The 27,981-nt window shown below is 51.3% G+C and overlaps 18 protein-coding genes across 18 annotated transcripts; 7 read left to right on the top strand and 11 right to left on the bottom strand.

Annotated features, from left to right (window-relative positions):
• Positions 1-50: 50 nt before the first annotated feature.
• On the bottom strand, positions 51-1,642 carry SNOG_15239 (hypothetical protein; the record flags this gene model as incomplete). The annotated part of the gene is made up of 3 exons (XM_001805346.1): positions 51-938; positions 991-1,515; positions 1,565-1,642. The coding sequence occupies 3 exons, from the start codon at positions 1,640-1,642 to the stop codon at positions 51-53; spliced, it is 1,491 nt and encodes a 496-aa protein (XP_001805398.1).
• A 1,315-nt stretch (positions 1,643-2,957) lies between these two features.
• On the top strand, positions 2,958-3,983 carry SNOG_15238 (hypothetical protein; the record flags this gene model as incomplete). Its single annotated transcript, XM_001805345.1, has 1 exon — positions 2,958-3,983. The coding sequence occupies one exon, from the start codon at positions 2,958-2,960 to the stop codon at positions 3,981-3,983; it is 1,026 nt and encodes a 341-aa protein (XP_001805397.1).
• A 287-nt stretch (positions 3,984-4,270) lies between these two features.
• SNOG_15237 (hypothetical protein) lies at positions 4,271-5,495 on the bottom strand. The gene is made up of 3 exons (XM_001805344.1): positions 5,204-5,495; positions 5,012-5,144; positions 4,271-4,961 (listed from the first exon to the last, which is right to left on the bottom strand). The coding sequence occupies exons 1-3, from the start codon at positions 5,445-5,447 to the stop codon at positions 4,388-4,390; spliced, it is 951 nt and encodes a 316-aa protein (XP_001805396.1). The 5' UTR covers positions 5,448-5,495; the 3' UTR covers positions 4,271-4,387.
• A 158-nt stretch (positions 5,496-5,653) lies between these two features.
• SNOG_15236 (hypothetical protein) lies at positions 5,654-7,324 on the top strand (the record flags this gene model as incomplete). The annotated part of the gene is made up of 5 exons (XM_001805343.1): positions 5,654-5,806; positions 5,894-6,090; positions 6,140-6,818; positions 6,865-7,074; positions 7,127-7,324. 5 exons carry the CDS (start codon positions 5,654-5,656, stop codon positions 7,322-7,324), a joined length of 1,437 nt encoding a protein of 478 aa, XP_001805395.1.
• A 670-nt stretch (positions 7,325-7,994) lies between these two features.
• SNOG_15235 (hypothetical protein) lies at positions 7,995-9,739 on the top strand. The gene is made up of 4 exons (XM_001805342.1): positions 7,995-8,217; positions 8,362-8,417; positions 8,467-8,582; positions 8,631-9,739. Exons 1-4 carry the CDS (start codon positions 8,195-8,197, stop codon positions 9,501-9,503), a joined length of 1,068 nt encoding a protein of 355 aa, XP_001805394.1. The 5' UTR covers positions 7,995-8,194; the 3' UTR covers positions 9,504-9,739.
• Positions 9,740-10,202: 463 nt separating this feature from the next.
• SNOG_15234 (hypothetical protein) lies at positions 10,203-10,601 on the bottom strand (the record flags this gene model as incomplete). Its single annotated transcript, XM_001805341.1, has 1 exon — positions 10,203-10,601. The coding sequence occupies one exon, from the start codon at positions 10,599-10,601 to the stop codon at positions 10,203-10,205; it is 399 nt and encodes a 132-aa protein (XP_001805393.1).
• Positions 10,602-11,203: 602 nt separating this feature from the next.
• On the top strand, positions 11,204-12,814 carry SNOG_15233 (hypothetical protein; the record flags this gene model as incomplete). The annotated part of the gene is made up of 1 exon (XM_001805340.1): positions 11,204-12,814. One exon carries the CDS (start codon positions 11,204-11,206, stop codon positions 12,812-12,814), a length of 1,611 nt encoding a protein of 536 aa, XP_001805392.1.
• Positions 12,815-13,402: 588 nt separating this feature from the next.
• On the top strand, positions 13,403-14,756 carry SNOG_15232 (hypothetical protein; the record flags this gene model as incomplete). The annotated part of the gene is made up of 3 exons (XM_001805339.1): positions 13,403-13,528; positions 13,603-13,661; positions 13,712-14,756. 3 exons carry the CDS (start codon positions 13,403-13,405, stop codon positions 14,754-14,756), a joined length of 1,230 nt encoding a protein of 409 aa, XP_001805391.1.
• A 590-nt stretch (positions 14,757-15,346) lies between these two features.
• SNOG_15231 (hypothetical protein) lies at positions 15,347-15,708 on the top strand (the record flags this gene model as incomplete). The annotated part of the gene is made up of 2 exons (XM_001805338.1): positions 15,347-15,544; positions 15,628-15,708. 2 exons carry the CDS (start codon positions 15,347-15,349, stop codon positions 15,706-15,708), a joined length of 279 nt encoding a protein of 92 aa, XP_001805390.1.
• A 42-nt stretch (positions 15,709-15,750) lies between these two features.
• SNOG_15230 (hypothetical protein) lies at positions 15,751-15,971 on the bottom strand (the record flags this gene model as incomplete). The annotated part of the gene is made up of 2 exons (XM_001805337.1): positions 15,751-15,829; positions 15,934-15,971. 2 exons carry the CDS (start codon positions 15,969-15,971, stop codon positions 15,751-15,753), a joined length of 117 nt encoding a protein of 38 aa, XP_001805389.1.
• Positions 15,972-16,131: 160 nt separating this feature from the next.
• SNOG_15229 (hypothetical protein) lies at positions 16,132-17,190 on the bottom strand (the record flags this gene model as incomplete). Its single annotated transcript, XM_001805336.1, has 1 exon — positions 16,132-17,190. The coding sequence occupies one exon, from the start codon at positions 17,188-17,190 to the stop codon at positions 16,132-16,134; it is 1,059 nt and encodes a 352-aa protein (XP_001805388.1).
• Positions 17,191-17,667: 477 nt separating this feature from the next.
• On the bottom strand, positions 17,668-18,749 carry SNOG_15228 (hypothetical protein; the record flags this gene model as incomplete). Its single annotated transcript, XM_001805335.1, has 3 exons — positions 17,668-17,727; positions 17,874-18,209; positions 18,381-18,749. 3 exons carry the CDS (start codon positions 18,747-18,749, stop codon positions 17,668-17,670), a joined length of 765 nt encoding a protein of 254 aa, XP_001805387.1.
• A 61-nt stretch (positions 18,750-18,810) lies between these two features.
• On the bottom strand, positions 18,811-19,258 carry SNOG_15227 (hypothetical protein; the record flags this gene model as incomplete). Its single annotated transcript, XM_001805334.1, has 2 exons — positions 18,811-18,885; positions 19,007-19,258. The coding sequence occupies 2 exons, from the start codon at positions 19,256-19,258 to the stop codon at positions 18,811-18,813; spliced, it is 327 nt and encodes a 108-aa protein (XP_001805386.1).
• Positions 19,259-20,531: 1,273 nt separating this feature from the next.
• On the bottom strand, positions 20,532-20,927 carry SNOG_15226 (hypothetical protein; the record flags this gene model as incomplete). The annotated part of the gene is made up of 2 exons (XM_001805333.1): positions 20,532-20,754; positions 20,809-20,927. 2 exons carry the CDS (start codon positions 20,925-20,927, stop codon positions 20,532-20,534), a joined length of 342 nt encoding a protein of 113 aa, XP_001805385.1.
• A 164-nt stretch (positions 20,928-21,091) lies between these two features.
• Positions 21,092-22,443, bottom strand: SNOG_15225 (hypothetical protein; the record flags this gene model as incomplete). Its single annotated transcript, XM_001805332.1, has 3 exons — positions 21,092-21,490; positions 21,613-21,729; positions 21,961-22,443. The coding sequence occupies 3 exons, from the start codon at positions 22,441-22,443 to the stop codon at positions 21,092-21,094; spliced, it is 999 nt and encodes a 332-aa protein (XP_001805384.1).
• Positions 22,444-23,089: 646 nt separating this feature from the next.
• Positions 23,090-23,725, top strand: SNOG_15224 (hypothetical protein; the record flags this gene model as incomplete). Its single annotated transcript, XM_001805331.1, has 1 exon — positions 23,090-23,725. One exon carries the CDS (start codon positions 23,090-23,092, stop codon positions 23,723-23,725), a length of 636 nt encoding a protein of 211 aa, XP_001805383.1.
• A 398-nt stretch (positions 23,726-24,123) lies between these two features.
• Positions 24,124-24,384, bottom strand: SNOG_15223 (hypothetical protein; the record flags this gene model as incomplete). Its single annotated transcript, XM_001805330.1, has 1 exon — positions 24,124-24,384. The coding sequence occupies one exon, from the start codon at positions 24,382-24,384 to the stop codon at positions 24,124-24,126; it is 261 nt and encodes an 86-aa protein (XP_001805382.1).
• A 2,037-nt stretch (positions 24,385-26,421) lies between these two features.
• SNOG_15222 (hypothetical protein) lies at positions 26,422-27,925 on the bottom strand (the record flags this gene model as incomplete). Its single annotated transcript, XM_001805329.1, has 2 exons — positions 26,422-26,920; positions 26,970-27,925. 2 exons carry the CDS (start codon positions 27,923-27,925, stop codon positions 26,422-26,424), a joined length of 1,455 nt encoding a protein of 484 aa, XP_001805381.1.
• Positions 27,926-27,981: the final 56 nt, after the last annotated feature.

Here is a 27,981-nt window from a genome sequence, read left to right as displayed (position 1 = left end):
TACCTCCAAGAGCTTCGAGTTCGTGGGACGTTGGTTCCGTCAGTCCCACTTTACTGTTGAAACGTTATGTCGCAACGATGAGCCTTCGGTGCGATCAAGAAGAAGTTCTCAAACTCCATGCTCTCAAGTGTCGTGCTCGGTGCTAGACGAATACCCCTACACTCTCGGAAGAAAAACGCAACCGCATACCTCAGCTCCATGCGTGCAAGGTGGATGCCAATACACGATCGCGCGCCCACGCCGAAAGGATGAAAAGCAGTCTTGGCGTCGGGCGAAAGTGCTTCCGCCGTGTAGCCTTCTTGGGACGAGATCCATCGCTGTGGGTCGAATGTAAGAGGATCACTCCAGATTCGGGGGTCGCGATGGAATGTGTATGCTTGAGTATCGACAGTGACACCTTGTGGGATATAGTGACCAGAAAATCTGGTGCCACCTTGCGGTACAACGCGGGGCAGACTACTTGGGGCAGCGCCATATAGGCGTAGAGTCTCCTCGATTGTGGCGTTGAGTAAAGGTAGATTGATTAAATCACTTTCTGTGAAGTTTTCCCTCAAGCCTGCCGTCTCTACTTCGAGCGCTGACTGCAGCTGTGGTTGTTGGAGGACAGCCCAAGTCAGATAAGTCAATGTGACACCAGTGGTATCGGTACCAGCAATGATGATGTTCATTGCTTCGATTCTGACGTCCATGTCGTCGATATGGCCCTCGCCCTCCTTTTCGCAGTCTTCGATGACCTTGGCGAAGATGTTTGACTCACCTGTGCGAGAGCGTGCCATCTCGACTGCTCGACCTGCGCCTGTCAGGATGAATTCGTTGGCATTGAACATCTCCTGTACGGCGTTGATCGGGACGAAGCGTAGAAGGCGAAGGAATGGCATCTCCACCATTATGCCTGCACCCATGGTCAGTTTCTTCAGCACGCGAATAAACTGGTTCGCCTGAACACGATGTAAGTGGGTATATCTCTAACCTTGGGGAGCTTTGACTTACGTGTCCTGTTTCTAGCATGCGGAACGACTCGCCAAAGGCAAGGTGAGCGCTAACATCCGAAGCAAGAAGCATCCACCAGTTGTATACGTCTGCAGTGCTCTGCATTGCATCGACTTTGATCTTCGTCACGACAAGCAGTGCCTTCTCACGAACAGCTGGCTCCCAGTTCTCAACGAGATAAGACCTGCTGAAGGATCGTGAGAGGAGCTTCCTTCTGGCACCATGCTCACGAGGATCCAGCATTGTGAACACGCCAGCCTTAGGGAAGTTTGCCAATCGTAGGTACCATTCACTTTTCATGTACTTTGTTCCGATCTTATGGATTTCCTTGAAGGCATCGAGGTCTGCCACACCAACCTCAGTAGGCGAGAGTCGGACAATTGGGCCATATTGTTTGTGGAGAGCATCGATGTAGAATATACGTTGACCAGTGACGACAGCGCGCTTCAAGCGGTAGTGTGTGAAGCGAGTGTACCACGGCCCGGGAAGGTGTCTTGTAGGACATGTGAGACCGACATAGACAAACTGAGTAAGTGAGTGATGGACTCAAGATTTGAGGTCGAAGAGCTTTTACCTTGATTGTGAGTAGACCCAACACTATCAGTGCGACAAGGAGAGGCTTGTTAGCAGTAACAACATCGACGAATGCCATTGCGTGTATCCTTGTGTTGATCAGGGCCTGAACATACGCCTCGAGAGATGTCGATTCATAACAATTTTCCAGTCTCATATAGTAGCCAACTGACTCCTGAAAAAGCTGGGGATCCGACCCGTGTGTCGCTGTATTGCATGGTAGCACAGTGTTCTAGATGTCTCCGTCGAATGGCAGAGTGGATATTGCACCTTGCATCTGCGAGCTCGAGCTGACAATGGACAAGTGCACGATCAACGCCATCACGCAGCACTCAGACTGCCCTTGTACAAGGTACTGCATAGACAACTTTCAAGTGCTTGATGCCATGATCTAGCGGTTTCTGGCAAGGCGGTCCCGTCCAAAACGTCATACCAACAAGGTTAGCTTGGTAAAGTTTAGTTATCCCCACACTTGGTAAAGTTTAGGTTTCCCCCACATCTATGCGATTCGTGGTGTTGGCGACAACACTGTACCGTGGTCCTCGAATACGAGAAATCTAGAGCTGGAATGAGATCTGCAGCCCCTCGTTAAATTCGAGGAGGAACATCGGGGTTGCGGGGCCGTACACTACTTAAGCTGCATAGAGATTGTCTGCAACTTCGTGCGTGATCCAGAAAGACGCAAGGAAATCTTTTGTGTACACAGATTCACGTGTCACAATACTCTGATATGCAGCCGTTCTCGGTATGCCGAAGTTGATATAGTGCGGTTACTAGCTGCACGACCAGGTCGGGATGCGGCATGTGCTCGACATCTTCCCAGATGGTTCGAAGATGATGCTGAGACGTGAACTCAACGTAGTACAGACGATAACAAAGAGCTCCCGGTGTATGTGGCACGACTCTTTTCTGGTCTTCGACTTTCGGACTCCACACGCTCGGCTGACGCGCCGGTGGCTCTCAATGGATCGAACGTTGGACCTGCGATTTCTTGAAGTTTTAGTGAAGACCTCCATAATCATCTTTCCCAAGCCGGTGAATTAACTTCGCGCTATGACTAGCCCTCTGAGCACAAGTTCTTAGATTGTGGAGGGCAACGTGAAGATGCCTCGCTGCACACTCAAAGCCCCAGCGTCAGCACATAACGGAGTGCTTGCCATGGCTCGAAACCATGTTGAAATAGGACACTTAGTATAATTGATGCTATTGTCGATGCGAGAATGATGGAGCGTCTGATATCCAATACAGAAGACTACTTCCGACCCTCAAGTCTTAGTCATCAACCCCAAAACAGCAGGTGCTTACCAATGACTCAAAGACACAGTACAATTTCTGCAATCTCACATAGCGACCGTTCTTTCAAATCAACAATAGTCAGATCAATCGGTCCGAGAATGCATGTTCACGAACACCCAGCATCATCCCCCTTCCTCCAGCGAGCCCTCAAAGCCGCCCTACCATACAGCATAAATCTGGTATACCGCACACAACACATCAACCGAACTGAACATGCACACGTTCTTGCTACATTCGCACAAGATGCGGAGGTCCCGACATGCTGGGCAGCAGCCTATCTCGACCGGTCCATGCGGCCAGAAACTGAACTGTGGATCTTTGCTGCTGGAGAATTGCCAAATCACTCAAAGTCACCCGAGGGATTTTGCGATGAGTGCAAACGAGCGGTGCTGTCGTTGCTAGACTACATGTCTACTTTGCCTACGCCGCCGATGCGTCCGGACAATCAGCCTGCGCTAGACCTCGCATATCAGCATGAGAAAGAGTTCCCAACGCCGGGTCCCGATGGCGAATATCCGGCCCACCCAGGCACATTCATGCGTCACTTGCTTGAAGCAAAAGTGATCTTGGTAGGCGCATGCCCTAAACCAATATTGGAGATCATGCGCGAGAACGGGCTAGTAAGACGGGACATGCCAGGCGCACATTTGGAATTGAACAAGTTTGTATTCAAGCTTTCTGATCTGCCGAAAACGATGGAATTACCTGAAGGGCTACGTTGGGGTGATATGAGAGAGCAAGACATGGTTACAGTGAAGGCGCGCACCAACATTCCTCGATCAGCAAAGACGCTGCTTTCATTGAAAAGCATGGGCGTATTCGAAGAGGGAGGTGGAAGACCTGTAGCATGGACATTTCTCGGACTCGACGGTTCCCTCACGACATTGCACACTGAGCCGGACTACAGGCAGAAGGGTATAGCCAAGGCTGTTGCGGCGAAGATCATGCGGAAGTATGCACCCGGGCTTGCCGTGGATGACGAGGGCAACGCCTGGTCGCATGCAGACGTATACTTGGGCAACATGCAGAGCGAGAGTGTGTGCAAAAGTCTGGGGGGTAAGGCGCTTTGGAAAGACTACTGGACGCGCATAGATCTTGCAAAATCTGGCAGCCTAGGTGCTTAAGCAGTCACAATGAAGTTGCCATTGCATGTCATTGAAAAGCATACACTGAATCCTGTCTGTATCAAGTCAGCTAAAGCACATAGACGTGATGTGAGTATGCCAGAAATGGAGTATAAGTGGTGCTCAGGAAAAAATTAGAGTTGTGTTGCGTTTAGATCCTCATGGTGATCAGGGTTAAAAATTTATCATCGTCGCATAGTATGAAGAGTGTGAAGAAGGAATAAGACTTACCAAACTGTACGGCTGGTACCGATGCTCATAGTAAGCATCACACGCACACAAGGCCGTGTTGAATTGTTCATCTTATCGTATTGTCGTTGTCGGTCCTATATCATGAAGACATGGTTCGACAGGCCGTAGCCGTACCGAAATCTCTCAAGAAATGTCGCTGCAAACGAAGATACTTAGTCGAACAGACCGAAGCCCATGTCGTCGTCCTCGGACTCCTCCTTCTCCTCTTCCTTCTCCTCGGCCTTGGCAGCCTCAGCGCCGCCGGAGCTGGCGGCAGCACCACCAGCGGCGGGGCCGGCGGAGGCGTACTTGTCGGGGTTGGCAATGCGGTCCTTGAGCTCGGCAATCTCCTCCCACTCGTAGTCGGTCTCGATGGCGACAGCGAGAACCTTCTTGTAGGAGTTGACGACGGAGTGCATGACGGAGGGCAGAGTAGGGAAACCGGTAGCAAGCGAGATGCTGGCAATGGTTGCGATGGCAGAGCTGAAAGCCTTGAGAAGCTGGGACTCCTCAATGTCGAGCACGGAGGCCTCGAAGGTCTGGCCGTTGTCGTAGATCTGGTAGATACCCATGCCGTAGGTGAAGGGAGAGATGTTCAACAAGTTGAGCAGGGTAGCCTCGGAGGCACCGACCTTGTTGCCAGCCTCAATGAGCTTCAGGTCGGCCGTAATTTCAATGGTACCACGGGCAATCTTGGTGGGGACACCGAGAGCCTGGAAGAAAGAGGTCTTTCCGGGCTCCATACCACTAGGGATTGTCAGTCTATGCCGCTGTGCATGTGCAACGTGTATTCTTACGTGTTTCCAGCAGGGACGAAGACATCGAGGGGCGCGAGGGCACCGGCACGGGCGGGAGCCGCGACACGGTTGGAGAGAATCTTGTCACGGGTCTCCTTGAGGTCGGCGTTGGTGAAGACGAAGCCGACGTTGCCTGCGCGATTGTCAATTTCTGCTGCCGAAGCTGCGCGGCGCGCGGATGCGTGGACTCACCCCTGACGTGGGGAAGAAGGCGTTCGTACTCCGGGGAGTCGTTGATCAGGCCCTTCAGCGCACGGCGGACCATGGTGTTCTTGCCCATCAGGACGACACCGTCACCGCGGAGCGACTGGCGGATCTCGTGCATCTGCTGCGACGAGACATTGTCGACGGTAACGATGAAGATGGACTTGTACTCCTTGAGAAGCGTCTCGAGCTTCTCGAAGTAAGCGACCTTGAATTCTTTCTTGCCCCCCATTGTGTTCGTGTTGACCCAAAGGGATGTTTAAGGACTTAGTAGGGTTGTAGTATGGTTGTTGGAAGAGGAAACTCGCAGCTCGGCGGAACGCGAAAATTGAGGTCGTGAGCTGTGGCCCGCAACCGACGCTAGTGCCGCTTAGGCAACGCGCCTACTTGAAAAGCACAACATGTACGGACCCTGCACTGCGCTCTGCATAAAACACCATGGCATTTCCGTACCAGTGTCTTGTCGCTCGCAGCGAGTCGTCTGCAGACGGGGCAGCCTGGACGCTTTTTGGCGCAAGTGGCTCCAAGATCGTTGTTCAATCTAGCAACGGCGTGGCGTCTGTATGGTCGCGGCAAGCTGTCCAGGTACTAGTAAGTGAGAGATGTTGAGGAAATAGATGGATGTCGTCAGTTGGAGATGGGATAATTTTTCTGTTGGAAAGATGCTGAGCGTGCCAGGATCCCAAAGATGATGACACACAAGAGCCCCCAGGAAAACGGATCAAGCTGTCAACACCAAAAGAACAAAAATTCAATTTCTCAAGCTTGGTGCTATCGAACAACGGCCACTATCTGGTTGGCGTGACTGGCGAAGATAAATGCGTTCGGGTTTTCCAGATCGATGCCCAGAGCGGTCTCCAGCAATTAAGCGAGCGGTAAGGTGCTGCAAATTCACGATCGTACGATGTACTGACAGGTGTGAAGTTGCATGTCAAGAAGGCCGTCGGCAATCACATTGACATCTGACGACTCCACTATCTTATGTGCGGACAAATTTGGAGACGTGTATGCTTTGCCACTGTTACCTTCGCCGGAGGATGAACAGGTAGAAGCCCCTGCACCAGCGCTGCCGCTCGAGGAGAAAGACTTCACTCCATCCGCGACTGTTTTCACGGTCCACTCTGGAAGGAATCGAAGAACTCTCGAGGAGCAGCTTAAGCAGAAGGCCAAGGGGCCGGCCAAGCCCAAAGAGGCGATTACCTTCAGACACGACCTCCTTCTGGGCCATGTCTCCATGCTCACAGATCTGGCGTTCGCCAAGATAGGGAATAAGAGCTACATTATTACAGCAGATAGGGACGAGCACATCCGCATATCGCGGGGAGTGCCCCAAGCCCACATCATCGAGGGCTTCTGTTTTGGACACGAAGAGTTCGTGAGCAGACTCTGCGTGACACGATCCGGGCTACTGGTCTCAGGCGGAGGCGATGCCCATCTCCTTGTCTGGGACTGGCGGAATTTCCTACTGAACGAGAAGTTGCCACTTCGCGATACTGTCATTAAACATCTCAGGTCACGACCAGACCTCAGCTCATCCTTCAAAGACGATGCATCCTTCAAGACTGCTGTCTCTGGGATATGGGAGGTTCCCGGCATCAAAGAGGTGAGATCCTGCACTTAGTACTTCCACTCTTCGCTAATCTCTCAAGACGAGCGAAGTACTTGTGGCATGCGAAGGGCTGCCAGGACTGTTCAACTTCAATGTTGGTACGGGCGCAGTGAACGGCGACTCGCTGTCACTGATGGGCAATCCGCTGGACGTCGCATTCGTGCAAACCTCGCCAAACTCTTGGACGACGATTGTCTCCATAGACAACGTGCACAAAGCGGGGTCGACATCGGAACTTCGGGAGAATGCAGTAAGCACATCTGCCCACTTTGAATATATGTGAGACTAACGAGATCTTTCAGGACGGAGCGCGGTTGCAGTACTTCTCAAAGCAGGTAGATGGCGCATGGCGCGAAGACGCCGAAATGGGTGCACTTGTCAGCTCATTTGCCCTAGGAGGCACAGACGGTCCAGATCTGACGACTGCAGATGATAAAGCAGTGCGAGACATTTTGTATCATGTGGAGAATTTGCGAAAGAGACCAGGCGCTGAGGATTAGGTACGGAGCACTAGGTAGCAGAATGACAGTTTACATAAGATCGGACCCTTGTTACCAATACACCACTTTTGGAGTCGGCCTGTGACGTAAGAGGCTCTGGACTCGCAACAACAGTAATCAGATGGAGCAGATCTGGCCCAGCCGTACGTTCTCGGAACTTAATCGAGGAACAGGTATTCTTGGCCATGCCGAGGCTAACGAGTCGGCAAAGGTGCCCCATGTGCCGCCGCAGTTGTGGTAGTTCCGTGCAAGAGTCTGCCGGTGGCCGTGGTCTAGTACAACTCGATTTCTAAGAGTCCGGGATCGTCGCATGTACCGACGCCGCCGGCGATTTTTCTTCTCGAAGCCAAACCACCACCACCTGGGCGTGTACATCTCGAGCAGTGAGTGAAAATCCTTCTTCCTTCTGCCACCTTGTATATTGTGTCGGGCAGCGCTGAGATTAGTCCCAATCAGGCCGTGAGCACATTTCGAAGGAAGCACACCCCTCCAACCAGACTCGCCGTCGTCCCACCAGCAAGATCTTTGTAACATCTCCGGAGTTCACCTTCAGTAACACCAACGATCTCTAACTGTTCTTCGCTGGACTCAAAACCACCGACTTTCAGCGTTCTCTGCGACACTCGGTCCCTCTTCCTAGGCACCCGCTCTCATCTTACCTCCCCGCCTCTCACTTCCATTACCAGTCAGATCTTGCACGCGAGACCCGCGCACGTCGCCAAAGTGTTCGCCTCAACATTCCGACGGGCATCTCCTAGGTTCTTATCCTTATTCTCTGTGCCTGTTGCAGCTGCTGCATCGCACAATCAGCGCGTGACACCCACTGCGGCTTCGAGTTTGTCAGCCACACCAAAAGTAGATTCGCGAAGGATGCATTCAAAGGTCGTCAGTGAGTAATGCGCATACACTATTCGTGAGGACAGTGCTGACATTATGCGCAGTCATTGGGTATGTTGCAGCGCGTTCTGTGCTACCTGGAATAGCCCCACCAGAACCATGTCTTTACGGATTTTGACCACATACTGACAACCTTGTAGCTCAGGGCCTGCAGGCCACACCGCAGCCATCTATGCGGCGCGCGCCGACCTGAAGCGTAAGTCGCCGAAGCATGCACCAAACTAGACTTCGCTAACAATGCGCAGCCGTCATGTACGAGGGTTTCATGGCTCTTGGTATCGCAGCTGGTGGTCAATTGACCACCACAGATGAAGTCGAGAACTTTCCCGGTTTCCTGAAGATCGGAGGTGGAAAGCTCATGGTATGCACTCCGCGCCAGTTGACACTAACCTCCGCTAACAAGCCATAGGAACACATGCGCGAACAGTCAGAAGCATGCGGAACCGAGATCATCTCCCAGACCGTTGCGAAGGTCGACCTCAAATCGCGCCCATTCAAATACTGGTTGCATCCCATGGGCGATGATGAGGAGATTGAAGAGGAGGAGCACACTGCCGATTCCCTCATCATTGCGACTGGCGCAAAGGCGAGGAGATTGGATCTGCCTGGAGAAGAGCAATACTGGGGCTTTGGTGTATCGGCCTGCGCAGTCTGTGACGGCTCGCTGCCCATGTTCCGCGACCAGCCCCTGGTCGTCATCGGAGGTGGTGACTCTGCAGTCGAGGAGGCCCTATACCTCACGAAGAAGGCAAAGAAAGTCACCGTTCTGGTACGGAGAGACAAGCTACGAGCCAGCAGGACAAATGCGCGCCGCCTCACTACCCACCCGAAGATTGAGATCTTGTACAACACCAGCGCAAGCCAGATCAAGGGCGAGGACAAGAAGAACGGCCTGATGACTGAACTGGTCGTCAAGAACAACGTCACCAAGGAGGAGCAGACGGTCCCGGCACGAGGACTCTTTTATGCTGTTGGTCACGACCCAGCGACGGAGATTTTTAAGGGCCAGCTCGACATGGACGAGGACGGTTACCTGATCACTAAGCCCGGCGAGGGCCTGACCAGCGTCGAGGGTGTTTTTGCTGCCGGTGACGTCCAGGATAAACGATACCGTCAGGCCATTACCAGTGCCGGATCCGGCTGTGTTGCGGCCCTTGAAGCTGAGAAATGGCTCGCCGAGCATGACGACAGCGTCGGCAACGAGCTCGAGACAGAGAACCAGGCCGAGAAGTCACAGACCAACGGCGTGGTACCCGAGTACCGCTCCAACCCTCTTTTGTAGATTCATCAGTTTTGTCGCATTACAAGGATCTAGCATCAGTGTTTCGTGCATCGACTATATAGAGCTTAGGAAAAGGAATTGGGAGGGCATTCGTTGACTGGAGCCCTCACTCATAGTTTGTCATATCCCAAAGCATGTGGCATAGACTTGGCTTTTAGGCATTTGAAGGGTCAGATATCAGATATCATTGACTCTCAAGCAATAGATAAATCTAGATAATATATTTGATGGGTATATATTTTGTGAACAATCTTGTTGTGAAACGCCAGTGCCCATGATAGACCCGGCCCTTAGCACCTCTATTTGATGCACTACATGGTTGAGCATCTTGAGACGCCTAAGCCGAATGATACACATGATTGGGAAATGCCGTGACTGCGAGAAGATGCCGATTCTGGCTGGGGCGCGTGGTAGGCGAGGTATATCGCGCCTAGGTTGCTGTATCAATGGCCAAACCCCATTTTAAGGAGATGGAGCGCACTCTCGAAAGCTTTCACTACGTCGATATCTAGATGAAGTAGGTCAGTAAACAAGCACACAGAGGGGCACACATAACACACAGTGGTTGCGTTTACTCTCAAGCTCAGCTTCTGAATTCTGAACGAATTTCGTACGGGTCTGAAGACTGCGCAGTTGTCAGCGAGGGAGCAAGATGGAAACGTGAAGGGGAAACAGTACCGCTGGAATGTCCGATCTGTCTCATGCTCGTGACCAGATTCTGCCCAGATGCGGAAGTACTACGCCTTCATCAGCATCGTGAAATGAGCATGCAAAATGAAGCAATACATTCATGAGACTCTCCCACTCTTCGGCTAGCTCACCCTCCTGTGTGCGACACTTGTTCATGGCCTCGTGGTATCGGCCATGAAGCTCGTTCCAGTCGAAGTCCTCGATCTTCTGCGCAGGATTGCTGTCAACGTCGTCCTCTTCCATCTCATCATAATCCTCTTCAGCGTTCTGGTCAGAGTCCTTGCGCACTTGCTGGGCCGACGGTGGTCGCTCGGTGTCATCAGAGCTCACGCGCTTGTGAGACGGACTGGCGGTATCGTCATTCTGCGTTGCGGGCGGCTCTGACTTGGGATGAAATTGGCCGTCCATTTCCACTGTCGATGTGAATGATGCGCCACTCTGTTTGAAAAAGGGAGGAGAGGAAGGCAAGTGCACAGGCTGTGTTGGCAGAGAAGATTCAGACGGGTTGTCAAAGTCGCTGTTCATCTGCAATGCTGTGCAATGGTGGTCAGTGCTGTGGGTGAGTGAAGCATCAACAAGACGGGTCTCTCCTCGGCCCAGCGAATGACTTTCGCATAGTGGTTGTCGCAGTATAAGGTTGGTGAAGGCTGCGTGTTTGTGTCACGTGCTTATGCACTAATCCGTTTTTGTACAACGCGGCATGACGTTGGAAGGCGCGGGCGTCTGACTCGCGCTCGCGCATCCGCGCTTCTGTTGCCTCAGTCACGCAGTGAATGAGCGCACGCCGACAACAGGGTGTCTACCTGCCGACCATCGCCTTACCTCCTACACGATACTCACATATACACCTCCAACGCAACGTCCGCCCCCATAGCTGATTTGGGCCCATGGGTTTATAAAGCGCGACAAGCCCCCACGGCTACTCACCACTCACCATGGTCACCCGCTACTTTCCTCGCCCTCAACCCCTCGGACCACAAGGAGGCGATATCACATAACATATATCCATCATGGAGTGCGACATCTGTGGAAAGGCTGGCAACCTAACGCATCCCCTACACTGCATCACTTGCGCCCGCAGCCATCTCGAACAGCCCCGCATCGACCTCGCTCGGACACTCATAGACAAAGACGGCGTGGAGAAGCATGTCAAGGCCATCATACAAGGCTCGGAAGACAAGTCCAGTCAGCATGTCTCGCTGTCCGACTCAAAAGGAGGCCTGTTGGTCGACCGCCAGGAGTGCACACACCATCTGAACTGGCAACGGACCAAAGCTGAGACGGCTGAAATACAAGAGCGCACACAGCTTATCACAGAACAGTCAAAACATATCCGGGATCAGATGGAGGCTACACGGAAACGGATCGAGTCACAGCGCGCCGCAAATGCACAACGAAAGTCTGATCTATCATCCGCTACTTATGGCATCGATTCACGGCGCGCCAACGAGCTAGACAAGGTCCAACAACATCTTAAGAGGATAGACTACAAGTCGGATAAGATGCACCACGATACTATGGAGCTGCGCATGCAACTTTGCACTACCGCTGCGAAGCTCGCCGGGCTTAAGACTACCAGAAGGAGGAACAAGGACGAAAGCGTAAAGGTTGTCTACAATATTGGGCCAGGCTCAAGACTCCGGATCTGGGATCTCAGGGATCTGAACGAGGCTCCACCTGACCAACTATCAGCGTCATTAGGTGCTGTAGCTCAACTCCTGGTCCGAGTCGCTGCATATCTGGGCATCCGCTTGCCCGCCGAGATTACACTTCCTCACAACGACTACCCACAGCCGACTGTATTCAGCCCAGCTTCCTCGTACAAAGGAAAGAAGGTCCCTTTCCCAGGGTCAACGCCTTCGCACTCGTCAAGCAACAGTCCAGAAGCATCCCGCACTATCGATCCACGCGTACACCTACCGAAACCGCGAACGCTTTTCATCGATCGACCTCTTGGTCATCTCTCCGCGGAAGATCCGCCAGCCTACTCCTCCTTCATCGAGGGCGTGTCTCTACTCGCTTACAACGTGGCTTGGCTATGCCGCACTCAAGGCATGAAGGATAGCTTCAAGCAGTGGGAAGATATATGCCCTATGGGCCAGAATTTACATCGACTTCTGATATCGCAAGAGACATACTTGCATCAGCGACCCGAGAATCCTCTCGACAAAGACATTACATCAAAGACCTCTCTGCGGAAGAAACCCGTAGGTTTCGGACAATTTTCGCATGCTACGTCACACTCATACATGAACATCGCCGAGAACGTGCGGTATCTAAGTGGTTGGAGTCTATCGCCAATGAAAATCGTTGATGATTTGAGGGCATTTTTGCTAGCAGAACAGCAGGCACAAGAATGGGACGTAGTCAACCAGAAGGAGTGGGAGGATATGGAGAACCTCATAGCTGAGGACCCGATCATAGTAGGCGAGAAGCGCCGTGACGCTGCAAGCATCAGTGACGGACGCAGCTTCCTGACATCAACTACAACGAACGGCAGGGCTACACCATCACAGAAAGCCGACGTTTCAGAAGGTGAGCAAGCTGACCGTAGGAGGGGCACGAGTGGGTGGACCAAGTTGAAGAGCCGGCCTGACGACGTCGCGAAGAATGACCTGTAGCTGCACACGACTTTCATGGAGCTGTAATCGCACATAAAATTCGTCCTTTTAGATACCCAGTAAACGCGATAGACATCAGGACTTTGTCTTTGGTAATCCAATATTCTTACGTACTGCTTATCAACGTCGTCAGATTTGTCCGTTTGACTTTCCAGGGCGCGGAAGCTACGGTTACAAGCGGCACATCGCGCTAGCATTCCATGACGAGCGACGCGCCGTGCGGCCGAGATGACAATCGCATATCGCGAGCACCACGCCTTCCACTAATGACTGCTGAGAAATGCCGTTGGGATCTTAGCGTCACACAGTTTCTAGGGTCTTTCAAGGTTTCCAGGCATAAGTAACGCCCCGGGTCAGGATATTGCGCCATCGCCAAACAAAGGTTCACGGTGACCGCGAGCCCCGCTAGACGCCGAGCTAGGAATAAATTATTCTACAATTCTCACATCATAAACTTTCTCTTCTGACTCTTTTTAAAAGCACTTCAAATCTCGACTATCGCCTTCCATCCTTCTCACAACCGTACTCTGGATCTAGAGAGAGCTCACTTTCGCATCAAGTACCTCCAGATTGCCCTCGCTTAGAACCATGACGCATTCGGAACATCCCATTGAGACGCCTCAGCGCGCACCCTCCCCAGTCCACAGATTCGGTACCCTGGCTGTTCACGCTGGTAGTCCGCATGACCCTGTTACTGGTGCGGTGATCGAGGCAGTATGTTATTGAAAGCGTATAACCGAATCCCCAGTTAATCAAAGCAGATCTCACTTTCTACAACCTTTGCGCAGACCAGCGTCGGCAAGCCAGTCGGCCCATACGACTATTCCAGAGCTTCGAATCCTAACCGGTGCGCTCATACCACAACTTTCAGAAAACTTGTATCTAATTTAAGTCTAGTGACAACTTCGAGACCGCAATCGCCGCACTCGAGCACGCCCGCTATGCACTGGCCTTCAGTTCAGGTTCCGCAACCACCGCCAACATTTTGCAATCGCTTGCAGCAGGATCCCATGTTGTCTCCGTCTCAGATGTGTACGGAGGAACGCACCGCTACTTCACCAAAGTAGCACTCACACACGATGTCAAGGTCACGTTTAGCCCCAGCATTGAAGTCGATATTGCCGACCTCATTCGACCGAACACCAAGCTCATTTGGATTGAGTCGCCATCAAACCCCACATTGACGCTGGTGGATATCAGAAAAGTCACATCTGTTGCGCATCAACATGGCATCATGGTCGTCGTAGACAATACCTTCATGTCACCTTATATACAGAATCCATTGAACCACGGTGCAGACATCGTAGTTCATTCAGTCACGAAGTACATCAACGGCCACTCTGATGTGGTCATGGGTGCGGCAGCCTTCAACTCGCCAGAGCTATACGACCGCTTGTCATTCCTTCAAAACGCTATTGGCGCAGTACCATCAGCGTTCGATTGCTGGCTCGCGCATCGAGGGCTTAAGACGCTCCATCTCCGTGCCCGCGAGGCGACCAAGAATGCAACTGGAGTTGCGGAAGCCCTCGAGGCCTCACCCAACGTCCTTTCCGTCAACTACCCTGGTCTTGCATCGCATCCACAGCGCGAAATCGCCATCAAGCAACACCGTGACGGAATGGGCGGCGGGATGCTCAGTTTCCGCATCAAAGGAGGACACGAGGCTGCTGAGCGCTTCTGCCAGGCTACCAAGATCTTTACTTTGGCCGAGTCATTGGGTGGCGTTGAGTCGCTCTGCGAAGTTCCCAGCGCAATGACGCACATGGGCATCCCCAAGGATCAGCGTGAAGCGGCTGGTGTCTTCGACGATCTTGTCCGCATGAGCTGCGGAGTTGAGGATGAACTCGACCTTGTCGCTGATGTCCAGCAAGCGCTCGAGAAGGCAGTCGCCGCAACGAAGACCACAAACGGGAAGGCCACCAATGGGGAGGCGACGGCATAAAAGCCGACTTGAAGACACTTAACGACACATGCATTACAAGGCGTTTTGATGGGTATTTAGATCTGTGCACACGATTACGGACTACCCCCTCGCAACATTGCGAGCATTAAGATACCAATGATTACTTCTTTTCAATCTTACCATTCTTCCCTATTGCAGGTTATTAACTACGGCGGAAAGCAATAAAGAGTATCCAATGTGCCGAAGCTGCAAACAGCATCGCGAGGCTTCGATTGCGACGGCAACGCTCTGTGTATGCTTCATGCACCCTGTTCGCTTTCCACCGTAAGTGAGAACCTGCAAGGTACTACGTGACTGCAGACGGCATTCGGCAAACCGCAGTGCGCAAAACCAGCCTTGCACAAGAGAGGATACTCGCCATTAATGCTAAGAGAACCGATATACTCTCACAACCACTCTCAAACATGCAAGAGAAGAGGGATCTCGTGACGATTCAAGAATTCGATGTTGAGATGTGGGCTGCAGTGTGAAACTTGAGAAAATCAATACAACGCTTCAAGCTGACAAGACGCAGCATTGCTGGCTCAGACAGTACTTCGGGCGTACTTCGAGCTATATTCTACTTCATCATGACGCACCTGGAGAAGATGGTGAAACTCACCAAGATAATTGATGTCGCCTTTGAGAACGGCACGCTTACTCATCTAGTTCGATACAGCCAAGCAATGAAAGTGCCCTATCTTAGGGCAGTCATCCAGGAGTCACTTCGGCTGTTTCCGCCCTTTGTTGTGCAGATACCACGTTATGCGCCAGCTGCAGGTTTGCAGGTCTCAGGTTTTCACATTTCTGTTTGATTCAAAGGTTCTTACATGCGTTCCATAGCTCAGTATTGGTTCGCTGACTCAACCAGGTGGGCATGAATGCCATGTTCACACAGTACGATAAGAGCGTTTTTGACGAAGACGCGTACGAGTTCCAGCCTGAGCGGTGACTGGAACGTGAAGAGGCGTTTGGGACCATGGACAAGGCTATGCTAGTCTTTGGTGCTGGCGTAAGGACCTGCATTGGTAAACATGTACGCTTCCACATTTGTCAAACGTTGTTCAAGTGAGCTGAACATATTCAGCTTTCCATCGCTGAAATTTACAAGCTTGTACCAGAGTTCTTACGCCGATTCGCAGTCGAGATGGCACATAACAAGCCATGGAAAACTTACAATGCAACTTTGTGCGGCAGAGTGATGTAATTCGTCATGTAGGGCAGAGGGATTTATAGCGAAATAAATAAGCAAAGGCATGAACATAATTCATAAGGATCTTCATTGGATGAGACTTATATGCAATGCTACGCTAATATACACCAAACAGCGCCAAATAATGTCTAAGAGCTACTGAAACTATACCGATGCCGACGTCTAGTTCTTAAGAACATAACGGTACCTAGGGAGACCCTTCTCAAAGTCGACCAGTACCTGATTGGCCTCTTCCATAGGTCTGACCTGAACCCACGCCTGCAAGTTCGTCTTCTTTGCCAGCTCCAACATGTCGCGAATATGCTCCCTAGTGCCGATCAAGCTACCAGCGATCTTGAGGTTCTTAAAGATCAAGCCGAGAGGAGAGAAGCTGGGCAATGGGTCATCAGGAGCGCCGAGCTGAACGAAAGTGCCGTTGACATCGAGCAGGCTGAGGTACTGGTCGAGCGGGAAAGATCCGGAGATGGTTGAGATGATGAGGTCAAGCGAGTTGGCGTTCGTCTTCATCCAGTCAGGATCTTCCCCGGTAGCAATAAACTCATCAGCACCAAGCTTGAGGGCATCATCCTTCTTGCTGGATGAACGAGAGATGGCGACAACCTTGTCGCATCCGAGAGCCTTCGCGAAAAGAAGGGCAAAGTGACCGAGACCACCAACACCGACGACACCAACGCGCTTTCCTGGTCCGGCGCCGTAGGAAACGAGGGGGTTGTATACAGTGACACCACCGCACATGAGGGGCGCGGCGAACTCAGACGGCAGACCATCGGGAATGGGGATGGCGAACGAAGCAGGTCCACGCCACTGCTTCGCGTATCCACCGAAGCTCTTGTCTCCGTTGGAATGGCGTCCATTGTAAGTCATGGTCATCTTGTTGCAGTTGGACTCCTGCTTGGTCTTGCAAGGACGGCATGCTTCGCAACACTCGCTCTGAGCACCAACACCAACGCGGTCGCCGACCTTCAAGTCCTTGACGTCCTTTCCAACACGGGTGACCTTTCCAATGATCTCGTGACCGACGACAAGAGGATATTCGGACGGTCCCCAGCCAGACCTGAGAGTATGGATGTCGCTACCGCAGACACCGCAGTGGCTGATGTCCATTTCGATATCAGTGTCTTCGAAACTCTTGGGGGTGAATCCACCCCATTTCATGTTTCCCTCAGCCGCAGAAGGGTCATGGGCCACCCAGCCCTGGAAGTCGGAGTTGCTCGCAGCCATGATGTATGTTGTTCAAGATGTAGGAGGTGAAGGTGCAGCAAGTTTAGATATGGAAAGGAATTGAATCGACCGTCTGAAAGAGAGTACTAAGGTGACAAAGTTACAGCTTTTAAGCATACTCATCTTCTTGCATTTGTAATGCTTCAAATGACGGTGTCGTGAATTTGCTGCTTCGCCGATCTTTGGCCGGAAACAAGGACCCACCACAATGACTTCACAATCGAGACACGAGCAAGCATCCCCGTTGTTTGCGCGCCCGGCGAAGAGATTTAGTTTTCGAGAAATTTCGATTTGGACTAGACTTGAAATCTGGGATGTGATTGACCAGTAACGTCGCAGTGAAGCCGCCGACCATGTGGAAGCCACCCCGATGAAGGATCAAACCTCCGTAGCATACCCGCTAGCTCCCGCGTACTCGATTTCAAAGCTGGTTACATATTCAGCATCATCTCCTTGAGATGCACACTCGACCCATGTCTAGACGAGATTGCCTTCGCCGAAGTCTTCCTGTCGACTATCCGTCTTGGTCCAAAAGTCCTAGTGCATTTCCGCATCTTGATAACATTTTTTCTTCAACTCCACACTTCGACTCCAGCAGGTAAGAAACGAATGTAGCTTGGTATTACCGCCAAATACCCCAGCTCCGTGCCCATCCATTCCTCCACGATACGTAATCGACGAACCTTCTCGAAGGCTTTTAGGTCCAGCTTAACGAACTTGACACGCTCAACCCATCGATTTGGGGGTACCAGAACGTTTCGCCGTAGTCCGAGCCTGATTTCATCGAGTTTCTCGCACTTTCGTGCGATCCTGACGAAAGCTGTGACGAGTTTGAGTATGAATCGCTCCTTTGAGCGGATTAATGCCCGGTGATTAGGCTCGACACTCAACGACACTAGCTGCGGGCAACAATCCGCGATGAAATGAAGTGAAGATATGAGATATTTGATTGGATTCTTCCATCGCCTCTTGTGGTTGTAGGTATCGTTCCGGTGGTCTTTGTCCATGTCCTCGGTGAGCTGGATGCTGCGCATGCGCGCAAAGTGATCGACGCTTAGCCTCACGCTTGGCTCCAGCGAGAGAAAGGACGGAAATCAACATGTCGTTGCTTTCGTCAGTTTGTATCCAAATTTGACAGTCGCGCCGTGATACAGCAGTGTTAAGGCCTGTATGCGAATAGTTCGGCTGACCCGTAGCAACACAGGGTCAAAGCCGCTGTTTTGAATGTGCATCAGACGATCCTTGCCAGGGATTTTTATAGTGGTGGTAGTCGGCCATGGTTTCCCGCGCTCGTACTCCATGGCAACAACCCTACTTTTGTAACCACGTCTACGTGCATAGGCGTTGATCTGCCTGTAGAACGAGATAAAGTAGTAGTACGCCTCGTCCTGCTGGACAGAAGCGATTCTGCGCACCAAGTACACGTGGGTATAGCTGAGACGAGTGAGGATATTCGCTCGGATCTCATATGGAAGTAATTCTATCGGGAATGGCCAGGTGCGATAGATCCGGTGAGAGACAATTGTGGGTTTCGAGTTTGCGATTCTTTCTTCAGCCATCTTTTAGCGACGTCCATCTCGATAAGACCTTGAGATTTTTGGCTGGCACTATAATTAGGGATCATAGAATGTTAGGGCTTGTTGATCTGGTCGAGATGATAGGTGTGAGATATGGAGGTTGGAAAATGGACTGTACCTTTTTTATGTTTATGTACTCACGAGGTCCTAATTTGCTTAGCGGCTGGTGATAAGTTTCATTCCTTATCCAAGTTAAACTCGTCGAACTATATACTCCGTGTCTCCCACGAATGGCTTACCTCTTGCTTTAGCTTTCGCTTGATCCACCGCACACTTTTCTCCATGAGGAGCAAGGCATCGTCCGTCTCTTCCCAATGAAGTATCATCTCAACACCTCCATCACGTGGTGGCTTCGCTCCAGGTATTGTGAGTTTGGCAAGATGGTCTCGCTTTCGATCGTCAAAAATGACTCTCACAACCCTGTCGCTATTTACGATACTACACAGCAACATCCAGTCTTTTTTGTCTATAACTGTGCTTAGTATCGGCATATTGTCTTTGTATCGGCAGCGCAATGGCAGCTTAATGTCGAGGTCGTTCTGGCCGGACACCATCTCCAAAGACAACGTTCGTTCACCGAAACCGTGTTCATCTCCGTAAAGGGTCCTCTCAAACGTGTTATAGCGATGGGGTAGCATATATACACTGAGTTCTTGGGTCATGCGTGCTGATAGGACTGAGGTATCTGTAGGTTTAGTGTGTAAATTCGTCTGCGGCACAAGGCCATGAGGTAGATTCGGTATGTGAAGGTCACACGTGCCTGCGGATTGATGCGAAGTGGCGCCCATCACACCCGAGCAGAACTTGGAATGGTTGGAGATGAACCTGTACAATCAGTGAAGGTATGTGATTGCATGCAATAATCGAGATTCAATGATTTCCGCACATGCTTTCGCAAATGGAGGTGAGCAGACGTTACTATTTTTGTTGCTAGCTTCATTTGCCACGTCACACATATTCTTGTGGAGAAGAGGCACCACAAATATTGGACAGAAAGATCTCTGATTCGCCGTCCACCCATTTTTTTTATGTATTGGAAGACGGTCTCTGCTTATGCGCTGTGTTTTCACAATTTAATGACAGTAGTGTTTATGAAGTGAAGCGAGCGTCCAGACATCCTATAAATGCTCACCCGAATTTACTTAGATACTTGCCAATCATGATTAATCCTCAGCAACTTGATAATCAGAAGCTTGAACAAGACAATGTCTGGATACCATGCTACTTCTCTACCCACGGCAAGCTCTTCAACAATCACAGTCCGTGGTTCTGACCATTGGCAAACGTATCTGTGTCCGCGAGATGCAATCCTGAGTCGCTCTACGGATGCATTGAGCAATACACGTGCCGACCGCGGTTTTAATTAGGGTCACTACAGTATCGAAACAATACAGGCAATGTTCAGTGGCTGAAAAGAATCATGACCATGCGAGTCTAGCGTTTGCCTTTGCCGGGGTGTTGTGCTGATCAGCGCCCTTTCTACAAGCAGAGCCCGATGGAAAACGTTGAAATTATAAGAAATGTGCTATGACAGCGCTCGAAGAGTGTCTGAATTGAATCCAGCCTTATGCATAACGTCGCCGGCCTCGCAAAGACTCATCCCAAGCGTGCGGTCCCCAGTGTGGAATTTCTGGATATAGCGTTGACGAGTCCACACTGGGAGAGGTTTGCCTGGTCTAGACGAAGCTAATAAATGTCGTCCAGCGTCATGTCCTATTCAACTGACGTATAAAAATTAATGTCGTGCGTCTTCGGGTCTAGAATTCAGAGAGAGGATGGAACGAGATGAGCAACATCTATGGAACAGAATTCGTTTTCAATTGTCCTTATCTTATATACAGCGTGCACATCTTGAATTGCCTGGAAGAGAGGTGCATGTTCTTCCGTTGGGCGATAGAAGATAACATCTTGCCTGGCCGCGATGTAGTGGTCATAATCGCCACCACGACCTAGTAGTCCGAATTGAAGGATATTGTGGGCAACAATTCTGTGGTGGTGACAGTAGAAACAAGACTTGGATTGTTTCAAAGACAGGACGCACTTTTGAATGAAGTCACAAGACACGATGCCGTCGAGGAGAACATGGTTTCCGATGGTACTGTTCGGCATCGTCTCACCGATGATATCCACGGCTGAGCCTGTTATGATGAATTCAGACATCTCTGGATCGAGAAGGCAAATGGTCGTGATGGGATATCGTTGGGGATATCATGCAATTGAACAGGTACCATGAAATCGACAATGCGGCGTGAGAGTACAGATAACAACCAAAACCCCTCCAACTTTGACTTTAGAATGATGATCCGATATAATCTGGCTCAAACCTACAGGAATACTAATGGAGTCCCCAGCCTCCTCCAGGGGCGCCGATAATTGCCACGTGGGGCGAATATGCCAGATTCAAAACCATTGGGGATTTTGTTCCGGATGAAGGTTATGGCGAGGGAGATCAGGTCAACGCAGCGCAACTCTAGACCACATTTGAACTTCTCGAATATGGGACCAATAACGTCGCCTGCTGGGTCTAGGTGGCGGCGATTTCGTGGAAGCGGAGACGTTACAATGCTCCTGGCATCTTGTGAACGTCGAGATATGTAGAGCCACATATCCAATGGTAATGTGCTCTGTTGCCCATCGTTGGTGGTGATGAAAAGACAGTAATCACTATCCTGAGGGTAACGATGGTCGTACGCGGACAGCCGCACGGGCAGGATCGAGTGGAGCTACAACATGTTAGATCTGTAAATTAACACGAGCCTAAGCATATCTGAGTGTTTCTCTGTAGGAGTAGATGCGCAATAAGCGTTCCTGAATCCATTATTCCAGCATGCTCGTTGATGTCTACCTGGCGAGCGCTCGTCGTAGCTGTATAGTCCACACCGAGGAAACGGAGTTGCTTTGATATGGCGGCGATGCTATTAGTGTATGTGGGCAGAGGAACTTTTTCTGTCAGATGGTGTAACTATGGGGAGTAGTACGATGGTGCGTCGAATAGTGGGAAGTCAAGCGGCGTAGCGGATGTGATCGTAGATACATCAGGGCTTGCCAGGATGATGGCGCTGGAGTAATGAAGCGATAGCTTCTGATCTTTGCAATCTTTTGGGGAACAGGTTTGGTATCGGGTGCTCCTAGAGCTCCGGGTCATTCTAGAAGAGAGTTCGTGTACGCCAGTGAAGTAATCCAAATATCTCACCTGACAATATTGCGGGCCACTTATTAATATACCATCCGGGAGAACCACATCTTCCAAGCTAGCCTCCTCTGCCAGACTTAAGGGAAACGCTCTGCGTAGCTTTTCTGCGGCATCGCCGGTAAGGTCTATTAATTCGTTCGCGAGAGCTGCAGACTCATGTAGGGCAAAAGCTCTCTTGTCTGCATCGTCATCCGCATCGCCTTCTTCATTGCTGTCTGTATCGCCAGTAAAGTGTATTACCTCGCGAAAGAGAAGAGTAGATTGGTGCGAAGAAGAAGCTGCCTCAGTTGCGCAGGGAGGATCCGTGAAGCTGGAGAGATGGTCTACCAGCTTATGGGAGAAATCTCGAAGTGTCCTCGAGTTTAGGGCTTCGCAACTGGCATCGTGCTCTCGGAGAAACTCGCAAATGGAGTCATAGTCCAAAGGCACCTGGAGATCGTATGAGAGTAATGTCATGACACTCCTAAACTCTTGGTCTGGCATAATAGTCGTTAACGCGATATCCGATCAAGCATCGTTCTCTGAACACAACGAATTGGCTTGCGTACTGTAGGTCACTAACAACGACGGACAGCGACCAGGGTGCCACAGTAGACAGCCGATCATGAAACCTGAAGCTATACACAACATCGTGTGGTTGTGAAGAAGGCCTAACTGGCTGGTGTATAGCTTCAGGTCATTGGATTCCTTGTTCACTTCTTCTCGTGGGCGATAACATGTAGTGCCAGTGCCGGATTGCTGCATAGCACCCGCATGTTGTCAAAAATTTCTCATTCATTTTGCATCTTCATATGCATCCTTTCGATATTGACACGATCTCCAGGCTTGGGCGAAGACAAGTATGTGGTTCAGGCGAGGCCAATTACGTCGTCGTAGCTTCACATTCATGACGTCACCAGCTCCGACGTCTACCGAATCCCGCGCCACAAACCCTAGTTTCACGTCCCAAGCGCCCTACCAGCCCTATCAATCCCGTCCTCCTTCACGAGCAAGAATAAGCGAGTGCGAAACATGCACGCCAAGTCAGCCCCAATCGCGGAACAGCTTCCGTATAGAGCCACGATAAAGTAGTATAAAACATACACATGCCCATTCTAATCATCAAGGTTCCATTCTCTTCGTGGTGACGATGCCTACTCTGCTCACTCTAGTCCTTTGCACCCTCAATTTCACCATCGGAATTTTATCCATCACCGTCCTCGCGCTCGTCGCACATACCCTGACGCTCACGTCCTCTCCGCCTTATGTGCGCGGTACGAGTCGCTCCATATTGTTCTGGCCAGGATGTGGCGGCATAGTGGACATGATTTTATTCATAATTCTCTGGCATTTAACACCTCGCGAAAGCGTTGGCCAGGTGCATCAAGACTCGCATGAAGATTCCAACGTAAACGCTGATCAGTGTCAGGAAAAGAAGCGCAAATACTTTTGGAATGGATTAGTGTTCGTTGCGAGCTTCATATTCGGCAGACCAGCAGTGGTGTTAGTCTATACTTTCGTGGAGTGGGGACGGGCGGAAAAGGGTGACATGATGATGGGCAAGGGCTACTTCACTACGGAGACGTGGGCATGTGCTGCTTCTCAAGCTGGTGTGGAGGGTGCTGGATCAGTGTGCCAAGAGCTCAGAGCTGCGCGGTATCTGCTGATACCAGAAGTTGTGCTGGGAGCTGCCATACTAGAATTGGTGATTTGCATGAAGTCAAGGTTTTCGGGCAGAAAAAAGCCTGCTGAGGAAGAGGCTGCATCAACCGCTACGAAAGCATAATTCAATTCGATCACGTGATTGAAACCAGTAAATTATATCCCGGGAAGTGGTTGATATTTGTGTAAGTGAGTGTGCATCTAAGATATGAAATTAAAAGCAAAACCGTTCGAGAAGTCATTTCCACAGCAGGAAGCCGTCTGACATTTGTTTCCTTGCAAAGTTCTCCAGAATAGCGTCCCATTTGGAATTTACGTCGCAAGCTATGTCTCTACCCACGCCTTGCCTAGGCACAACGGCCCTGAACCTTGTAGGACCCAAGCGGCTTGTTAGGAGGACCACCCAGCGTAAAGCATGCATCGGGCCTCTGGGCGTTGTTTGTAGGCCAAGTGTAAGTTTGGCCAGAGGGGCAACCTGCTCCGACGTAGAACACGACTGATTTTGTTCATTAGCGCGCAATGCTAACTACCTGTGGTCTTTGACTTACTCTCGCATCCCGCGCGTGGCGCATCGAGAATCTTGCCACTGTTGATTCCAGCTGGAAGATCCTTGCAGGTTGCTTGGTTGGTCAAGGTGACGCTTCCAGTAGCACTCCCGGGCTGGCAGCCTCTGTCACTGAAAGTGTTGAGCGTGAACAGAGTTGCTTGACGCGCGGAGACATCAGAAGGTGCAGCGAAAGCAGCTGCAAAAAGAGTGACAAGAGTAACAACGGTGAACTGCATCTTGAAGATTGTTGGGAAGCTGTGAAGCAAAGATCTAAATAGTGATTTGAGAAGGTGTAGGAAGTGATTGTAGAGGTGCTGGTAAAGAACTCCCCTCTGCGGATGAAACACAGCTCTTTATACCTCCTGCTTGAGGCTCTCATCGATCCAAAGTTTGGTACGCTCTCATCATGAGCGGAGCAGAGTTTTCGCATCCTCATACCCCCGTTGATATAGACATGGTAGTACAACGACTCAAGAAGATACGAACACACTCATCGTCCGGCGTTTCGCCTTTTCAGGTTGTTATTCATAGCAATCAGTGGCCGTGTGACATATGTCAAGGGTAAATCGTCGTGATGCTGGCCTGGCCGTGGCCACTGACGTACGTAGGTGAAGGGGAAGTTGGTTCAGCTCGATGGCACCGACAAACGATATACTGACCGGCGTGAACTCAAACTATGCGTGACCTCTGTACGACCGATTGCTTCCATCTAATGGTCCGGGCGTTCGTTGTTGCTCTTGTCAGAACTTCTTCGGCTGTGCTGACCGATGACATGAGAGTGTGAGACAGCAGGTCCTTGAATGATATAGCTTCTCTAGAACACGAACAGGTCATCACTCTCCCTTGGCATAGGAGTATAGCGGCTCGTGATGTGTTCGGTTTGCATAATCATAGCAGTGTATGTGTTTCGAAAAAAGTGAGCTGAAAGCTGTGTGGTACTTTGATACGACCAACCCACTCAAATTCTGATCACATTGCCAATGTCGTCGAGCCTGGATGGATTGGGGTATGGCAGCGTGCGCCTATTGCGCGTGTATCATCGGCCTAGTACTTACAAATCTTGGGGAGGGGGCAGTGAGCCCGAAGCCGTGCCATAGGTGGCTCAAGCGCTAGTCCTAGGTTAGTGCCTTGGCGAGTGTCTGACAGAGGCAACTGCAATCCTCATCACATCTCACTCACTCCCTGTTGCCTACTTTGAAAGCATTCCACACACGATCCACAACAAACGAAGATAGGGCTTGCAAGATGACAAAGTCGGGAGTACTTCGATTACCAGGTGGTATCATTACCGTGCGCCGCCACAAGGTCCACCCAGACCGAAGTGGTTCATTCATCATCGACTAAATAATTACAGGAAAAGAAAAAGAAAACATGCGCTGCGGTAGCAGGGTGTATCAAGCAGAGATGCCCAAGCTGTCAAAACGCCGCTGAAGTGTGGACATGTAGTCCATCAGCACATGAGAAGGCCCCGGATCATGCATACCAGCTATGTAAATGCAAAACAAACTCCGAGAAAAGCAGTACCCGACATTTCGTCCACATGTAAGAAGAATTGACACAGTCGTACAAAGCCCTGTGGCCGGGCGATGAAGTGGGGTATCATCGACCGAACAGGCCATTTCCAACGCTTACTGTACCCAGACCGTTGCGTTGACCCATGGGCAGCCGCGTCGTATCCGGCCGACCTGCGCCTGGTGGACCGGATGGAGTTGCCGAGGGACCTGCGTTCAGAGGTCGCACGGCGCTACCCCAGCGGTGTGCGCCTTGGTCATCTGGCGTTGTCTCGAGCTGGTGTGCCGCGGGACTCGATAGCATCGCGTACGAATCTCGACCAGGTGCTCCATAATTTCTTGGATTAGAGACAGGAGACTCCATATACGGTCCTTGGTCAGCTGGATGCCTCTTCATTTGCAAGACTGGTGATTCTGATTCCCCTAGCCGTCCGTTCGTGTGCTGAGCGTTGGATGACGGTGGATTCGAAGTGGCCTCGATCGTTGATGCGGAACCATTAGGAGCAGTCAGATCGACTACGCGACGTTGTCCAGCCGGCGTCTGATAGCTCGGCACTCTTGAAGGGCCTGGACCGTAACGGGCTTCCTGATGATGTGACGGGTGCCGCGGATTTGCCCACGGAGTACTCTCGAGAAACTGCTCTTCTGCCGCAGCTTCATCGGCGGTCGTTGTCCGGTTGTATGTTCGGAATGAAGGAGCAGGCGCGGGACGGGTTGCAATCTGCAGCGCGCTATCAGCTGCCGACTCTGTGGGAGAAACACTCAGCGACTTACCTTCATTGAACGGAAATCGTCATCGATGTCCACGGGGCGCGCCGTGCTGATATTCGGTGCTGCTGGGAAGCCAACGTACTTGGCAACGCCAGAGAGGATAGAGACCTCGAGGTTGTACGCCGTCTGATGCCGTATTTGATCTGAACGCTTCTCTGGGAGTTTGATCATGTACTGCGTGTCATCGCAGCCCAGTGATCGCCTTCCTCGTTGCAGCTCAAACACTCGCTGGTTGCACTCTTCGAGGATCTCCTCGCGAACGTGTCGGACCGTCTGGATATACTGACTATGCATCTGATGCCGTTCTGCTATGGTTATAATCTCCAGATTCTTCTGCTTGTATTCGAGAAGCTTTGTCTCGTACGCGATCTTTTCTGCTCGCCGATCGTCTATGCACTTCATCATCGCCAGATATTCAGGGTGGACACAGCTGGGCTGCTTGAGCATCTCGAGCTCTCGTTCGTGTTGCGCTATTTGCTCGTCACACAGCCTGCACGTTATCAGCAATTGCCCTCATTTACGACAACCGTATTACTTACTTTTCCCGGAATAGTTTGAATTTCTTCTCGATCTTTGCAAGCTCGTCGATCGCATTCTTCTTCTTGGCGACTTCTTCGTCTTGGGCTGCGCTTTGCTCTTCGTCGTGCTCTTCCTCGCCTTCGCCATCCTGAGCTTCTCCACCGACAAACTGCTCGCTTAGAGCAAAAGGGTCTTCGGCCTTCCGCTTGCCTCGTCGTCCACCTTTCCGTGGCTTCGTGTGTTTTGCGACTGTCGCCAGCTCGCCAACGGTCTCAGCTGCGATGTTGGCCTGTCTTTGCTCAAGCTCCATCTCCTCGTGTGCGAGCTGTGATAGGCGCTCCTCGGCAACTTCGAGCTCCTCATCTATGTCTACTTGCTCAGCGCTGTCGGTCACACCAGCAAGCGAGCCATTAGCTGCTGGAAGATTCGCAGTCCCGCTACGCTTGCGTGCAGGTTCATCCTCTTCTGGCTCTTCAACAGGGCTGCCCTCTGCGCTTGTACGCTTTCGCTTCTTCCCAACAGATTCCAGGCTGGCAGCTTCGGAAGCAGCAATCAACGACAATGAGTGGAGAGGATTGTCTGCGTCGACCGCATCGTCGAGAGTCGCATCCGCATCGTCGGTCATGACAGAAGGTGTAGGTGGGGCCGATTCGTCCTGGTCGACTGTCCGTGAATGCATCAGCTTGCTTGGTGTTCTTGTGTACAATGCTTCCGCCAATGACGTATCTGTGGCCGTGCGCCCAAGTTTTCGAGGAGTGTTTTCTAGGCGTTCCGTCTCGGCCTCGGAATCGTCGTCGTCCATTTCGCCAGCTGTTGTCGGTCGAGGCGTTGGTTCTGATTGATCGTCCGACGCGTCTCCGAGTTCGCTCAAACTGCTGGATCCGTTGTCGGCAATGTCGTCGTAGCCACCAGAAGCCACGATGACTGGAGTAGGGCCCGTCGCCGCTACACTGGGTGCTGATAGTGCCGAAAGCATTGCGGCTTCCTCGACAGTCGGCGCAGACAAGTGCGCTGCTACAGGCGCTTGTGAGG

Source organism: Parastagonospora nodorum, assembly GCF_000146915.1.
Source record: "Parastagonospora nodorum SN15 chromosome Unknown scaffold_36, whole genome shotgun sequence".
In the NCBI taxonomy this organism is placed as follows: domain Eukaryota; kingdom Fungi; phylum Ascomycota; class Dothideomycetes; order Pleosporales; family Phaeosphaeriaceae; genus Parastagonospora; species Parastagonospora nodorum.
This window is presented reverse-complemented; position numbering and strand designations above follow the sequence as displayed.

What these genes read in the sequence shown, in the direction of transcription:
- SNOG_15235 (XM_001805342.1), top strand. Translation starts at nt 8,195, where the DNA reads ATGCATTCAAAGGTCGTCAGTGA. An exon ending in CATTCAAAGGTCGTCAGTGA is followed by an intron (nt 8,218 to 8,361) that starts GTAATGCGCATA and finishes ACAACCTTGTAG; the next exon opens with CTCAGGGCCTGCAGGCCACA. An exon ending in TCGGAGGTGGAAAGCTCATG is followed by an intron (nt 8,583 to 8,630) that starts GTATGCACTCCG and finishes AACAAGCCATAG; the next exon opens with GAACACATGCGCGAACAGTC.
- SNOG_15237 (XM_001805344.1), bottom strand. Translation starts at nt 5,447, where the DNA reads ATGGGGGGCAAGAAAGAATTCAAGGTCGCTTACTTCGAGAAGCTCGAG. An exon ending in CCTTCTTCCCCACGTCAGGG is followed by an intron (nt 5,145 to 5,203) that starts GTGAGTCCACGC and finishes ACAATCGCGCAG; the next exon opens with GCAACGTCGGCTTCGTCTTC. An exon ending in TTCGTCCCTGCTGGAAACAC is followed by an intron (nt 4,962 to 5,011) that starts GTAAGAATACAC and finishes GACAATCCCTAG; the next exon opens with TGGTATGGAGCCCGGAAAGA.